Genomic DNA, 15,943 nt, shown 5'->3' on the forward strand with positions numbered 1-15,943 from the left:
ATCCTATTTTTGGGCGGGGTAGGGGGCAGGCATCTGCTCCCAGCCTGTGAGGACAGGCCAAGGGTGACCGTCCACCCGTCCTGGCCCGTCCTCCCGGGTACAGCCAAGTCTGGCTCTTGGCCTCTGGCCTCCACCACCAGGGTCCGGTCCCCTTCTGGCCCCTGCGCCCCGGCCTTCTCTTCTCAGGCCCTTTCTCCCCCTCCCTCTTCATCGGCCCCAATGTCTGGGGCTCTCTCCTCGCCTCCTGAGAGTGGCCTGATTCGGGGGACGCTGGGGTGGTGGGAGGAGGAGAAGGGAGCGGCCTGTGATGGCCCATGGCCAGGTGGGCAGCCGGCGCTCTATCCCACGGGCCACGGAGCAAAGGGCCTGCCCCCTGCCGTGCTGGGGCCGGGAGGGGCCGGGGGTCTCCCATGGGTGCGCTGGTGGCGCAGCACGTGCTCCCGCCGCCCGAAGCCCTTGCCGCACTGCCAGCAGGCGTAGGGCCGCGCCCCGGAGTGCGTCTTGTGGTGCCTCACCAGGTGCTCCCGCCAGTAGAAGGTCTTGCCGCAGTCGCGGCAGGCGTGGGGCTTCTCTCGGGCTGGGCGGGGAGCCGCACACAAGCCCAGGGGGGCTGTGGGTCCGGTCCCTGGGGGCGGGCCCGGGTGGGTGCCCCGGTGCCGTCGCAGGTGCTCCTTGCGGCGGAAGGCCTTCCCGCACTCTGGGCACGCGTGGGGCTTCTCGCCTGAGTGGCTCTGCCGGTGTCTCAGCAGGTGGGCGGGCTTCAGGAAGGCCTTGCCACACTCGAGGCAGGAAGCGGGTGCAGCCACCACGGCTGCTGCTGGGCCCAGGAAGCAGGGCAGGCAGGAGGGCAGCGATGGCAGGGGCGGGGGGCTGCCAGGCTCCTGCTTGTAGGGGCGGGGCAGCTCCGAGGAGGCTCCGGGGACTGGGGCAGCATTCACACTCACGCCCCCTGAGGGTGGCTCGCCTCCTGCTGGGGCAGAGACAGGAGTTAGGACAGGGGTGTAGAGGGCAGATGTGAGGAAGGGACCTGGAACTCAGGCACCTCCCCCCCCCAGCCTCAGCCTCTGCTCTGAGGTCTGCCCCTGGGGTCAAACAGCACCAAGGTGACCCCTGAGAAAACAGAGAAATAAGACTCATCTGAAAAGCCTGGCAAGCAGGCCCAGCGAGCCCCCGAGGCCCTCATGCACAGACAGACGTGGGTACAGGTTCTGGACACGGCATATCTGTGACAAGGGCCTGAGGGTCAAAAGCAGGGAGCAGCTGCTCACCTCTGGCTTTGTCTACCAAGACCAAAGGGGACGGAAGTTAGAAGGCCAAGCAAACTCTGCCTTTTGGGCCAAAACAGCCAGCCTGTGTGCCCAGGGAATCATGGAAAATGGGAGAGGGACAGGGAGAGGAGAGAGGGGGATGGAGAGGGGAGAGAGGAGAGGGGGATGGGAGAGGGGAGAGGGGGATGGGAGAGGACTGAGGGGGACGGGAGAGGAGTGAGGGGGACGGGAGAAGAGTGAAGGGGACGGGAAAAGAGAGAGGGGGATGGGAGAGGGGGACATGAGATGAGAGAGGGATGGGAGAGGAGAGGGGGGAAGGGAGAGGAGTGAGGGGGATGGGAGAGGGAAGAGAGGTGAGGAGGATGGGAGGGGGGACAGGGGGACAGTGGGACAGGAGAGGGGGATGGGAGAAGGGAGAGGAGAGAGGGAGACAGGAGAGGAGTGAGGGGGACGGGAGAGGGAAGAGAGGTGAGGGGACGGGAGAGGGGAGAGAGGAGAGGGGGACAGGAGGGGAGACAGGGGGACGGGAGAGGGAAGAGGGACACGAGAGGAGTGAGGGGGACTGGAGAGGAGAGAAGGGGATGGGAGAGGAGAGAGGGGGACGGGAGAGGAGAAAGAGGGGGGACCTGGAGGTGAGAGACCCCGCAAGGTGAGCTGCTGGCAATCCTGGCACAGCAGGTGCTGCAGAAGGGGATGCAGGGGTGACTGACAGCTGAGGACAGGTCAGGTGGTCGAGGGGGATGCCTGGAACATCTACCCAGCTCTTAGCAAAGCCTGGAGGGAGGCCTCAGGGTATACAGGGGGAGACGGAGAGATGGGGAGTGGGCCCTGGCTCATTCTCCTTCTCTCCCACCTTCCCTACCACTGTCCAGGGCAAAACCACCGCCTCCTCACTTGCTCTAGTGCCCAGATCCAATATGGCGCTGAGGTCTGCACCCTCTCTCCAATGGGCCCCTGCCCCCAGCCTGGTGCAGCCTCTGGTCTCTCATACTGGTCTGTCCTAAAGCCCTGTCTGCTCTCCCCTCCCCCAGGGGCTCCCCGACATCCAGAAGCCAATCCATGCTCAGAGTCCTCCCTCCGCTGCCTCCCCCCACCTTTTGTCTTCTCATCCTGACTCCCCGCTATAGACCCAATCTGGGCTGGCCAGGCTGTTCCATGAACAAGACCCTCCATCTCCCAGCCTGGCATTTTCTATGGCTGCTCCCCAGGCGGGGAAGATTCTCCCTCCCCTCCCCCATCACCAGGCTTCTTTCCCATCCCAGCTAAAGTCTCGCCTTCCTCAACCTGACTTCATATTCTAGTGCCTTCCCTCATGGGTCACCTGCTGCTTGGCCTGTTTAGGGCTCGTCTGTACGTAGCTGCTTGTACCGCCATTTAAAAAGGAAAATGATCAGAGAAGGGTCACCGGGAAAGTGAAGGGCCTTAAATCCATGCCAGATGAAGGTCAGTTCAAGGATCTGGGCCTGAGTGGCTTGGAGCACAATGCCCTTCTGTGGGGAGTCTAGGGGCTGGTCTTGGCCCCTGGAGGCAGAATCTGGCTAAAGCTCCCCTAACATTGAGCACTGTTGTGGAGTGGATGGGGGCCCCTCGGTGCTGGGGGGTCTTCTAGGGCCTTCTTGGGATGCTCCCCAGTCTGGAGGCCTCCCCGGGGACCCTCCCCTTGGCAGCTCCTCTGGGCCCTTTCCCAAGGGGCTCCCAGCACTCACTGCCATCTCCTCTGCTCAGAGCAAAGCTTCCCTCTTCTCCAACAAGACACCTCTGAAGTCTGCCAGGCTCTCCGCTAAGACCCCACAGCTCCTCCACCACCTTGCGCCTGACTGCGCCTCTCACCTGCCTTTCTAGTCTCTCTTAAAACATGACCATCCCTCTCCAAATCCTCTGTCCTAACTCCATCATACACAACGCATTGGTGCAAAGAGCGCAATTGCTTGGAGGGCAAGGCCTTTTACTTTTGTCTACCAGGCCAGGCCACTCCATAAACATGGACTGGGCTGTGTTTCTTAACCCCAGACATCAATCTGACCCTGTGAGCTTCACCCCGATGCCCTCATCTTTCTGGAAGCTCACCACGACCTCCCGGCCTTGGGCCATCTGCAAACAGAAGGAGCAGGCCCCAGGACATGGTGTGAGGGAAAGGGTCCAATTTGGGGCTGGAGGCCCCAGGCCCCCGGCCTAGGTCTGACGCTGAAAACCGTGGGCAAGTCTCTCTATAGGATGTCTTACATCCTCCTCCTCACTGTCCACCAAGAGGCTGGTACCAGAGATGGAGGTGGCGCTTAATAAATGCTGGTCAGCTCATGGACTGCCAGGAAGGGGCCAATCCTCCCCTCCATGAAGATCCCCACACGGCCTGGGCCCCCACAGCACTGACCGGTACCAGGCTCCTGCTAGGAGTCACTGATGGGCTGGTAACAGAGGCAGGGCTCAAGCGGACCCAGGAATGGGATCCTGACCACCGGAGCCCTGCAATGGTGGCCTCAGAGCAGCATGACTTCTTCCCTGGAGGTCACCTGAGCAGATGCTGGAGGTTATGCTGCAGATATGGGGAGGGCCCTGAGAGGAAGATGGGGGTCAGGTCTGGGGTAGCCCGCGGCATAGGGGTTGAGGTGGGTCAGGACCAGTGACACAGGCTTCCCATTAGGAAGGACGACTGTCCGTGGCTGAGTTGGGGACAGGGTCAGGGACAGCTGGCGATCTGGGGTTTCTGTCAGGGTAGAATTGGGAAAGATGATGAAGACAGGACCAAGGCGAAGCCCAGAGTGATGAGGGAGGGGCCCTGGAACCAGGTAGAGCTGGGGAGATGGTAAAGGTCGGGACAAGGTGTTCCATCTGGGTTTGAATGAGGGTCAGGATCATCTCCCCCCCCCCCCCCCGCTGCCGCCATCAAGCTTCTCTTAGGGGAAGGTCCATGTCTGCTCGACCCAAGACTAGGGGTTCCCTGAGGCCCATTTTCCTGCCTCTCCTCTTCTCCAGGTCTCTGCTCCAACCTGTGGAGTAGGGAAGGGGCTGCTTCTCACCTAGCGACATCATCCCGCCATCTTCCTTCCCGGTGGGGACTCCAGCAGCACCTGTCACCTCTTGCTGTCCCCTGAGCTCCTGGGGCCGATCCTGGGACGTCACTGGCCCCTGAAATGGTGGGACAGCCTGTTTAGTAAGTGATCATTCAGAGGGATGGCTATGCCTTCTCCAGCAGAGGGGAGGTTTCAGATGTCAGAAGGGCCAGCTCAGGCATATTAAAAGGCTCTTAATGACTTACAGCCTTCTTTTTTTTTTGGGGGGGGGGAACAGGACCAGCTACGAATGACAGAGAGAGCTGGGTCCTAGCTGCATCTCTGCCCCAGACTCATCCACGCTGAGGGCCTTGCTACCGACCCCTTCGTTTGCCTCACTGTGAAATGAGGAGGTGAGAATCTGAGCTCTCTCCAGGCACATAAAAGCCATCAGCTGGTGTTGGTTGGGAAGGCCTCAGGAGGGGGATCTAAGCACGATGATGCAGTGACGGCAGCTCCTCACTCCCCAGGGCTCTGCTCTCCTCCTGTCCCCCCCAGGGAGGGAGCCCAAAGATGTTCATTCTCACTTTGCAAGGAAGGGTGACGGGGCCTTGACCCTGGAGGGTCGGCTCCAGGGAGATGACAGGGTCCCAAGCCAGCACTGGCCCTCACGGATTTTTTGTCTGTCGCTGGCCCTCTGAGAACAGTTCATTCTAGGTAGGTTTTGACCACTCTGGGACCCAGCCTTTCCTCCTGCCTAGGTCTCCTCCCCCAACCCAGGCAAAAGTGCTTGGCCCACCTCACCCTGAGAAGTCAATTCCCTTTCTGGCCCACAATGTCCCAATCTAGAAAATGGGGACACAACCAATCCTTATACTAGGGCGGAGCCCCTGTCGGGGAGCCGCTTGACAGCCAAAGCTCTCATTCCCCATGTCCTGGGCCCTTCCCTGCTTAGGACCCTGGCCCCAGGACTTGCAACTGAGACCTTAGCTCATCAGAAGGGGAGCCCCCGGAGCGCAAGGAAAGCCTCACTTCTTGGCTGGCATCCCACTGCACCTTCTTTAGCTGGAAGAGCTCATTACTTTGCTGGGTGCTGTATCCCGGACTGAGCCTTTCCCACCATGGTTCTGTCTACACCAGCATCCACACCAGCCTCCCTGAGCTCCTTTGACTATGGAAGGGGCCTCTGTCTGGGGAAGCATCTTATAAATAGGGCCAGAACCTGTGGGGGGCATAAAGCTCAGCAGCTTCCCCCTCCTCCACTCCCCAGGGGCTCCCCGAACCTTGTGGCCACACTACACTCTGACCAAAGGACACACTTCTCATCATAGGATCCAGTCCTGACTCCTAAGACATCTCTACTTTCCATTTTGACCTGTTCAGTCTATGCCCAGGTTGGGCTTTGAAGCCTAATTAAAATGCTCTCTTGGGACTCTGGAGGTCAGACGGTCTAACCACAGCGCGCTAGCTGTCGAATGTGGCCCAACAGTGGACAATGAGGGCGATGCAGAGGTTCCTAAACTGCAAGTAGGGCCCAAGATTACATTTGGGGCAGTGCAGGGGAATGGCTTCTGCACTGACAGACTTCTGCACTTGTGCAGAAGGGTCTGCTCCACCGACCGCAGTGTTTGCTACAGTGACGGGTTCTCTGGATGAAGACTCTGGAGAGAATGACAAAGCATTTAGAAGAAAAAGCCTGCCTTGAGAAGGGCCCCAGGAGGATTTCTGGAGGGGAAGGAAGACCAGTGAGGTGACTGGAGTGGAAGGTAAATGAAGATGAGGAAGAACAGGAAGGCATCAAGGTCCCAAAGGCACAGTGCACAGAGAGGCGGCTGAGCTCACCTGCGGATTTTCAGCAGAAGCACCCAGGCTCCCTCCCCTCCCCAGGGGCCGGCAGCACCCTCTGGGAACCCACTCCAAGAAGAAAAGAAAGGACCCACCCTGGATGCCAAAGAGATCCTAAAAACGGGAAAAGGACCCACATGTAGAAAAATATTTATAGCAGCCCTTTGTGTGGTGGTAAAGAATTGGGCACTGAGAGGATGCCCATCCACTGGGGAGTGGCTGAGCAAGCTGCGGGATATGAATGTAATAGAATATTACTGTGCTACAAGAAATGATGAGCAGGCAGACTTCAAAAGACCCGGAAAGATGTGCATGGTCTGATGCTGAGTGAGGTGAGCAGAACCAAGAGAACACTGTACAAAATAACAGCCACATTGTGTCATGACTGACTTTGACAGACGTAGCCCTTCTCAGCAGTGCAAGGATCTAAGACATCTCCAAAGGCCTTGTGATGGAAAATGTGACCCACATCCAGAGAAAGAGCCAGGGAGTCTGAATGCAGATGGAAGCACACTACTGGCTCCCCTTTTCCTTTGTTGTTTTGTTTCGATTCTTCTTTCTTGTGGTTATCAGCTCTAATTCTTCTTTACATCATGAGTAAGGGGAAAATATGCTTGATATGAATGGATAAGTAGAGCCTATATCAGATTTCATGCTGTCTTGGGGAGGGAGGAGGGGGGAAGGAGGGGGAGAAAATTTAAAACTCAAAATCTTACAGAAGTGAATGCTGAAAACTAAAAATTAACAAATAAATATATACATACATACATAAGGAAAGAAGGGACACGGGAAGCAGGAAGGCATGCTCCGGCAGCCGTTGGCAGTACCCACGAAGGCCTGTGCTCCAGGGATGAGGAGGGGGCTCAGAGCTGAGCCCTGCATGGAGGGAGGGAGGGCAGGGATAAGCTGGCAAGGGGCTAGCCTTGAGCTCACTTCCTGGGTCTCTGTCTAATGCCTACGATGGGCCAGGCCATCCGCCCGTGTGGGTGACCACCCCACCCTACCCCCAAGCTTGGAACAGAACCAAGGTCGTGGACTCTACACTTGAGGAGGATGCTGCACCTTCCCCGGCCCTCCAACACTTTGGGCCCAAGGAAGGTGGGAGAAAACACAAGACGATATGGGTGGGCTTTCTTGCAGAGTCTGGCCTCAGTCCCCCTCCTAGACTGTAGACTCCCTGAGGGTAGTGACCCTGTCTTGTCATTCTCTAACCAGAGCTATCCAAACTTTCATCCTCCATGCAGTAGATGCCAAAGGAATGCTTGTTGGCCCGGCCCCCAAGAAGAGGAAATTAAGACCTGGGGAAGGGATAGGACTTTGCCAGCAGCAAGACCGAAGCAAGGTGGCCCGCTTCTGTCTCTTCACCAGCCCCAGGACATTCCCCCAATCCTGACATTTGCCTCAGGAAGGGTGAAGGGACTTTGAGGGCCAAACTATCACCGGACAGAGGGGAAGAGAAGCGTCTCTGCCAAGTCCTCCCGCAGTGAAAGGGGCTGCGCTGTGGCTCCAGTTTGGGCCTCCCACCTCCCAGCCCAGCCCAGGCCACCTGGGGCTTTGTCTGCCTCAGCAGAGACAGAGAGAGAGCAGCCCAGGAGGGCTGGGAAAGGGCCAAAGCTGTCCAGCAGAAACTGGCCTGCATGTGTCAAGGTCACAAAATTCTCAAAATGGAAAGAAAAAGAGATCTCATCCCTTGCATAGCTCTGGGCCTAAGCAAGTAACAAAGAGAAACCAGTCAAGCTTGAGCACGTGACAACAAACCGCTTCTGTGTGCACAGACAGCAGGAAGGAGAGAGGGAAGGAAGTGGGAAAAACGAGGGTGTCCGACCCCTTGGGCTTCCCGGAGAGAGCACACCTCAGCCTCTCTGTCTCTCTCTCTCAAAGTTTTGTAATGGAGATGTGCTTTAGTTTCTTAATTTGTTATCAGAGATGGCTCTCATCCTGGTGATGCAGAAACAAAAGACAGCAACAAAAATTTATTCAAAAAATTTAAAAAGACATGGTCCCTGGCCTCATGGAGCTTCCAGTCCAGTGAGGGGCTAAGACCCCCAGACAGAAAAATCCTCCATGCAGAGAACGTGGGGCAGGTACAGGGGACAGCAGCAGCCTGGGCAGAAGGTCACTGCTGGGCCTTCTGTCCAAGAACGGGCATCGCATCCAGTGAAGCTTCACCACAGGAAATTCTGCAGCGCCAGGGACCAGCCCCAGGCCAGCTCCGACTAACGAGGGACTGAGAAGGAGGGAGGTGGAGGGCGGCAAGGGGAGATAAGGCTGCAAAGGTGGAAAGAGGCTGCGGAGAGCCTGGAATGCCAGACACTCAAGAGGCGATGAACGAGGAACCGCTGGGGAAGAGAGTACAAACCTGGTTAACAGGGAGCTGGCACTGCAGAGAAGTCAAGTGAAAGTAATCCAGCGCTGGCCGCCCTCAAAGGTGCGCCAAGTGCCAGGCCCCAGGGCTGCTGGAAAGCGCACAGACCCCTGCATTCCTGTGGGAGAGGCCCTGGTGCACTCATCACATCCATGGAGGCAGCAAAGTTGGGAGAGAGAGCTCTCGCCCCGGCTGACAGAATGAGGCCTCGACCCACTGAGGGCAGGCTAGGACGACAAGTCAAGCCTGAACAAGAGGGAAATGTAAGAAATGGAAGCCTTGGGCCCGTCTGGAGAATTCGGCACTGCTCAGGAGGAGGGCCCCAATGCCCAGAGGCCTGGGACCAGCTCTGGACAGCAGGGATGAGGGCCCCTCTAGGGGAAGGGCCACAGACACGATGGCCACCTCAGCACAGCGCCTTGGCCTCAGTTCAAAGTGGGCCAGAACTCAGGTCAGAGCAATCAATCAACAAGCATTTATTACCATATACTAGGCCCTGGGTCACAGAGAAAAAATGAAATCCACCCTGACCTCTAGCTTCTCTTCTGTCCGGGAAAAGATGTGCCTGCCAAGAGGCATCTAGGAAAACCAGACCCCCCAGGAAAGCACTATGGGGTAGGCATCGTGCGGAGGGGAACAGCAGGGAAGGTTTCCTGGAGGAGACACCATTGAAGCTGAGGCTTGGGAAGCTAGAGATACTGAGTGGGGGAGGGGCGGACTGAGGGGGGTGTGTGTGTGTGTGTGTGTATGTGTGAGAGAGAGAGAGAGAAGAGAGAGAGAGAGAGAGAGAGAGAGAGAGAGAGAGAGAGGAAGAGGAAGAGGGAGAGCACAAGCAGGAAAGCCAGGCCTCTGGAGCAGTCAGTGCTCTGCTTCAGGAGATGAAGGCCGGGAAATCTGCAGATCTGCAGGGCTCCCTCCTAAGTAAAGGCAGGAGAACGCCCCCACCCCCACGAGTCACCAGAGGCCAGTCAGCTCCACGGGGACAGCCATGGGGCTCCCCTCCAAAGGGGAAGCTCATGGAGGACTTCAATGAAGGACAGAGATTCCACAGAGGGTTGGCCTGCAACCCCCGCCCCCTGCCCTTGCCCCACTACAGGGGCCCTTCTGACTGGGGCAACCAAGGTCTGGGAAAGGGACTGGGTATGTTCAGTCAAGAGGAGGCTCCCACCTCTTCAAGAAGAACCCACACAACTAGGGAAAGTGGAGCGCTGGAGGTAAAGGCAGCAGGTGGGAGGTGGGGGGAGGGGAGGAGGAAAAGGAGAGGAGGATGAGAAGGGGGGGAGGAGAGGAGGAGAGAGAGGAAGTGGGAAGGGGGAGGGGAAGGAGAGCCAGGGAAGAGAAGGGTGAAGACAGGGAGGAGGGCACCCAGGCCCAGCCAAAGACAGAGATCCCAACTTGCTTTCTGTAAGCAGTGCTGAGAATGGCCAGACTCTCCAGGCCAGGGCCCCAGGAATCCTCGATACAAGATTCGGCTCGAGCGCCCCAGTCACCCCCTTCCCTACTTTGGGGTGCTGCCTCCTCTTCTGAGCCCTGGGGCCAGAACAGTCAGCCCTGTTCAGCACAACACCTTGGGTCAAGGCTCCCCCCCCAGGAGGCTGCCTCTGATGCAGGTATTGGGGTCACTCCAAGGAGAGGAGGCCCACGGCCCTTCTGGGGGTGGCACTAGGTCTGTGTCCTCCCTCCTGCCCTCCATCTGTCTGTGAACCAGAAACAACCAGACCCCGGGCTACTGAAGAGGGCAGGGATGAAGCCCGCTGGCTGACCAGATTAGGCTGGGCAAAAGTTCATCAGAGTGTTCTGATGAGGAAACTGAGGCACCCAGAGATAAAGGGACTGGCCCAGTGTAAGGCCAGATCTGACCCCCGGTCTGCCCTCCCGCCCATTGGCTCACCCACAGCTCCTCCAGCAAGCTGACCGCCTCCTCGCCGGTCTCGGGCCTGCGGCCCCGAACCCAGGCCTGGATCTCGGCCGGCAGGGCGCTCAGAAACTGCTCCAGCACCAGCAGCTCCAGCATCTGTTCCTTGGTGTGGATTTCGGGGCGCAGCCAGTCCCGGCACAGGGCCCGCAGCAGGCCCAGGGCTTCTCGAGGGCCTGGAGCATCCCCCAGGTGGAAGTGGCGAAAGCGGCACCACGGGGAGTCCGGGGCCAAGGCCTCCCCAGCGCGGGCTTCCTGCTTCACTGGGGGCCCCTGCGGGGGCAGCAGGGGGGGTGTTACCTCCATGGAGGGGCTGCCACTGCACTGGGCCCAGCAGCTGGAGCCTGGGGGAAGAGGCTGCCCGTTAGTGCCAGGCCCCCGGCTGGCTCAAAAACCTCTGCTTTTTACACTTGAGGAGACTGAGGCCCAAAGGTCACGTCTTTCCCCTAGACCTGAGCTCAGGCTCCCTTGCGCTGGAGGGGGGGGGTCCTCGGCTCCCTCCTTCCCCAGCTCTCCCTCTCATCGGCCTCCCAGCTTACGGTCCTGCCCCCAGCACTCTCTGAGGCAGCCCCTCCCCCACCGCTAGGGGTGTGAGCCTGAAAATCTCGGATCCAGATCAGAAAAGGGCTTGGACCCGGGCGCCCAACTCCCTCATATTACGGATAAGGAAACTGAGGCCCGGGTTCCCACAGCTAGTAAGTATGGGGCTAGAATTCGAACCCAAGTTCTCAATTTCCACCAAGCCTGGGGGGACAGTGTAGACGGAAAAAGAAGAGGGGAGAAGGGGGGTCAGGAGGGAACTGGGGGCTTCAAGGAAGATCAGAGGAGGAGCAGAGTGGTAGGGAGAAGAGCGGAGGGGGAGGGGCCATGGAAAGGGGGAGGGGCGGGAAAGGAGGAAGGGCAGGTGGAAGGGAGGGCAGTGAAGGGGGAGGGGCACAGGAGGGAACCGTGAGAGGCGGAGAAACTGGGGGAGAGAAAGGGGAGGACAGGGGGTGGGGGAGGGGCAGATGGAGGGGAGGGGGAGAGCGTGGGGCGGGGCAGGGGGGGAGGGGAGGAGGATCCGGGGTCCGAGAGGCGGGGGTCCCCTCCCTCGCCGCCCCGCCCCCTCCCTTTTGTCTCCCCCCACCCCCAGGTCGCTCACCGCGGGCACGTCTGTCCGTCCGCCCACTTCCCTCTGAGCCCGTGCCCGACTCGGTGTCGGGGCCCACGCCCGTGCCCGTGTCCGTGTCCGTGTCCACCGCTGGGCCCCCCGCCCGCCCGCGCGCCCCCGAAAGCCCCCCCCCCTCAACCTCCCGCACATGCGCACAAGCACACCGAGGACTCCATGTCCCGGCAGCCTTTGCGGCGCGGTGCGACCAGTTCCCCGCGATAACTACACTTCCCAAGAAGCCTCGCGCGGCAGCTCGACTCCCCATAGGCCTTCCTTAAGCGAGAGGCGGGGAACCGTGGAATGCGGAGGAGTACGCAGGCGCGCGACTCGGAGGCCGGGAAGCTGGTGAAGGGGTTAGAGCGCGCGCGCGCGCGCGGGGCCCGGGAGGAAGGGGCGGTTGCCGTGGAGACCGGAGTGGGAGGGAGGGCGGGGAGGAGGTGGCTCAGCCGGAAGCCGGGGCCCCGGGGTGATAGCGCGGTGGAGGAGAGGCGCGAGCGGGGCGGGGCCTGGCCCGGCTCTGGACTAATCCAGAGCAGCGGCGTTCGAAGTCCCAGCCAATTGGAGGCGTCGAGGGTGGTCGTCCTGACTACTACTCTTTATCTCCCCCACCCCCTCAGGTTGGGGGTGGTGGCGAAGAAGACCGAGGGGGAGGGGCGGGGAGCCCGGCAGGCCTCGCGACCGCGGGCCTGGTGTCACCCATCTTGCCGAGGGCTGGCGAGCAGGGGGCCGCAGGCTACTCGCTGACCGTGGCCTTCAAGGCCCCGCCCGTTCTGTCTCAGGCCCCTCTCCCACCTCCGCGCGCGCCGGGACTTTGGGTCTGAGCAGACCCGAGCCCGCCGATCTCTGCCGGGGTTAGAGCCCGAGGTCCTGGCCCACAAGGCCCTCTGACGGACTGGCCTGCACTCGGGACACGTGAGCGACGATTGGGGGCCCTTCCACGCGTTGTGCCTCAGTTTCCCCTTTTGTCAAATGCAGAGGTTGGACTAGGTTATCTCAGTTCTTCAGTCAACAAGCGTTTACTTAGCGCCTATTGCGTGCCAGCCATGTCCTGGATGCTGGGGATACAGAGAAAGACCAAAAAAAAAAAAAGCCAGGGAGGTCCCTGCCTCCCGAAGCCCCCATCCTGACAGAAATCACGTGATTCGTGTGGGGTGTGGAGAGGGCGTCTCGCCCACTGGGGGTGGGGAAGGGGATGGGGGTGAGGAATGGCAGGATTTAAACTGAGCCCTGAAGGAAGTCGGGAATGGAGAGGGCGAGGCCCCCCAGGCCCGAGGTGCTGAGAGGCAGGGAGGGCCAACAGGTCAGCTAGGCAGGAGGGAGGGGAGCCGGCTTCGGGGCTGGGGGCTGCAGAGGAAGCAGTGGCTAGCCCCGCATCGGTGCCATATGAGAAATGGGCATGCTTACTGTAGGGAGGGGTGAGGAGGGAGTGACACATGAGAGCCAGGTTTCATTATGTGCCAGGCCACCCCTAGGAGGAGGAGGAAGAGGGACTAGCTTTGTTCTCCACTCCTCTTCCTGGAGGCTCCCAGGCTATCATGGCTTAGCCGGGGGACTCGCCAGGGCCTTCTGTTTGGGGCAAGCTGGATGTTGGGATGGGATGGTGGTAGTATAGAGAGAGGTAGGCTGTGGAGATGGCACCTAGAGCTGGCAGCCACGACCTGGATGGGCTGACCAGGAGCTGGATAGAGCAGGCTGAGCCAGGGGAAGTGGAGAGGGGCAGGTGCCTGGGGGGTAGCTGGCAGGTAGAGGGAGGGCAGGCCACAATGGGTACACTGAGGCCTGAGCCTGGCCAGGACAAAGATAAGTCATGGAAACGTGGGGCTTGGGAGGGATGGCTCGGGGGCAGTGGATGCCCCTTCTGCTCCCCAGATAACTGTGAAGTGAGAGAGGAGGGAGCCCAGCTGGGGCCTTCCTTTTCACCTTAGGCAGTGGCTGCCTGCCCCCTCATCCTTTCCTTGGGGTTCTATGCCTTGTGGCCAAACCATCCCCCATCTTCTGGGCCCCATCCATTCCCAACTCCCCAGGAGCCCCAGAGCAAAGAGAACTCCCTTTTCCTCTTGGCCTCAGCCCCAGTGGAAGGAAACACTTCTCAGCAGTCAGCGCTAAACGGGACTCCTTTGTTGGGCGTGAGCTCCCTGTCACTGAAGGTTTTCAAGAGGTAATGCCCTTTGTCAGGAATTTAGGAGAGGTACAGTTCCCATGGAGCTCCCTTGAAGATTCTCCATCTCCATCCTTCTTGATGGAAACACCTTCCCAGGCCTTCTCTTTGCCTTTCTTTCTTGGCTTAAAGAAGGCCTTGCCCAGCTTGCAAATGGAGCCTCCGTCCCTTGCTGGTCATCACCCTCCTGACATGCCCTGAATTGATTTGAAATGAGGCAGAGCGGCACAGAGTCCTCCACCTCGATCTCCTCCAGAGTCATCAAGCGGCAGGACAGAAGTCAGAGGGACTGGCGATGGCCCGGACACAGGGGACGGTCTTGGCATCTTCAGTGTCTGACCAAACCCTGAGCGCTGCACAGCACCTGCTTCAGCCACCTTTGTGGCAGCTGGAACAGATTGTTCTCATCCACCCATTCTGTGGGGGAGGCCTAGACCCTCTCCTGACTCACTGACCCTTTGGAGACCGGAGGGTTACCCTCAACCTGGTTTAGCTGTCTTCGAGAGAGTGTGGCCAATGCATGTGCCACAGCTTCTTGGAGCCACAGGTGAGAGGTGGGTGGGGTCACACCACAGGTGGATGAGCAGACCTCCACCAGAGGTGGTGTCTTCCCGGATACCACCTCCACTGTCCCCAGCCAGCTGCTCAGAACAGGACTTGGCCTGCTTCCTATTTGGCAGCTACGTGATGTGGGACCTAGAAATAGGTAGGCCTGAGTTCAAGTCTTACCTCAGATACTAGCCATGTGACTCTGGGCATGTTACTTGACTCTTTCATGCCTCAGCTTCCCCATATATAAGAGGAAATGACTATAGCACTTCCTTCCCAGGGCTCTTATGCACTGCATGCCCTAGCTGCCTCCTGAATAAAGCCCATTTGGCTGGAAGAAGGCATGAGGGGAAGTAATTATGCCCTGTAGTACAACAGAACCAAGGCTGTGAAGATTTTTAAAAGGTAAATTGAGGCATCGGCTCCAGAGGCGAGAGGGAGCTATGGCAGCTTCTTGAGTAGGGTGGTGACACAGTCCACTTTGGAAGCACAATTATCTGTCGCAGGGTCCCTTCCCTCTCAGGCTTCCACCGGAGCCCAGCCATTCTCTGTCTTTTCTTGGTGCTGTTGCTGTCTGAGGAGTTTAGACCCCTAAGGATCAGGCCGGGGTGGTCTGGAATGAATTCATACACTCAAGCGTTCTTTGAGTCAAGGTGGCAAACATTTATTGTTATGCTATACAGAGATCCTTAAGGAATTCTGCCATGGTGGGCAGAGCTCCTTAGGGAACTTGCAACCTAATGGGAAAGATGCTAAAGCTTACATAGGAAAAGTAGTGAATTATGTGGCAAGTATACTAATTAGGTGATAGCATATAACTACTTCATTCACTACTGGAAAGGGGTGGGGGAAGAGAGGGTTCTTAAAGGGTATATTTGTGGTCTGTTACGTCAGTAACAAGATAGTTTCAGGAATTGACATCTATCTATAGCTTGACCTCTACATTATACACCATAACTGTGTGGGAATCAGTACAGGATAGATTTATTGATACAAGGTAGTACAAGGGAAATTCTACAGAAGTCAGCTTGTTCTTGTAACAGGGAGAGATAGTTTGCCTCACTGGGCCCACTCATGAGTCACTGCCAGAGAAAGGGTCCTTGGGCTGAAGGGATAGTGTTTCTGAGGGCAGGCAGAAATTGGGATCCAAGCACTGGCACCCAAGCACCCCATCAGTACCAAGAATGGGGCTTCTGAGCTCTTTTCTCCTAGTGCCGTGCCCCCCCACCCCAGTTCAAGGCTTCTACTTCTCCACATCCTCTTCTTCCTTTCTCTGCCCTGGAGGCCCAGCACAGTCCTTGGGCTCCTTTCTTTGAATGCTGTCAGTGCCCCAGCAGGGCACCCAGCTCCCTCTCAACTTCTATTCCACTCACCTTTGAACAAATATTTTTAAAAATTTATTAACTTATTTATTTTTAGTTTTCAACATTTGCTTTTATAACATTTTGAGTTCTAAATTTTCCTCCCCTCCCTCCACTTCCCCTTCCCCAAGATAGCAGGCAATCTGATATAGGCTATACATGTACATGTATATGAATTAAATATGAATATAAATGAATATAATATGAATTAAACATATTTTCACATTAGTCATGTTGTGAAAGAAAAATCAGAACAAAAGGGAAAAACCCTGAGAAAGAAAAAGCAAAAAAAAAAAATCAAAACAAAACCAAGAACAACAAACAAAAAAGAGAAAGTAGTAT

General features: G+C 58.0%; 1 protein-coding gene across 2 annotated transcripts; it reads right to left on the bottom strand.

Moving 5' to 3' along the window:
* Positions 1 to 244: 244 nt before the first annotated feature.
* Positions 245 to 11,607, bottom strand: ZNF444 (zinc finger protein 444). 2 transcript variants are annotated; one of them, XM_020971839.1, is made up of 4 exons: positions 11,525 to 11,607; positions 10,360 to 10,727; positions 4,286 to 4,394; positions 245 to 967 (listed from the first exon to the last, which is right to left on the bottom strand). In XM_020971839.1, the coding sequence occupies exons 2-4, from the start codon at positions 10,687 to 10,689 to the stop codon at positions 339 to 341; spliced, it is 1,068 nt and encodes a 355-aa protein (XP_020827498.1). In that variant the 5' UTR covers positions 10,690 to 10,727; positions 11,525 to 11,607; the 3' UTR covers positions 245 to 338. The 2 variants fall into 2 exon arrangements, with proteins under 2 accessions (XP_020827498.1, XP_020827497.1); XM_020971838.1 differs by having other exon boundaries at positions 245 to 970.
* Between the last annotated feature and the right edge of the window lie 4,336 nt (positions 11,608 to 15,943).

The sequence above is a fragment of the Phascolarctos cinereus genome, unplaced genomic scaffold (genome assembly GCF_003287225.1).
Source record: "Phascolarctos cinereus isolate Bilbo 61053 unplaced genomic scaffold, phaCin_HiC Scaffold_726;HRSCAF=1367, whole genome shotgun sequence".
NCBI classification, from domain to species: domain Eukaryota; kingdom Metazoa; phylum Chordata; class Mammalia; order Diprotodontia; family Phascolarctidae; genus Phascolarctos; species Phascolarctos cinereus.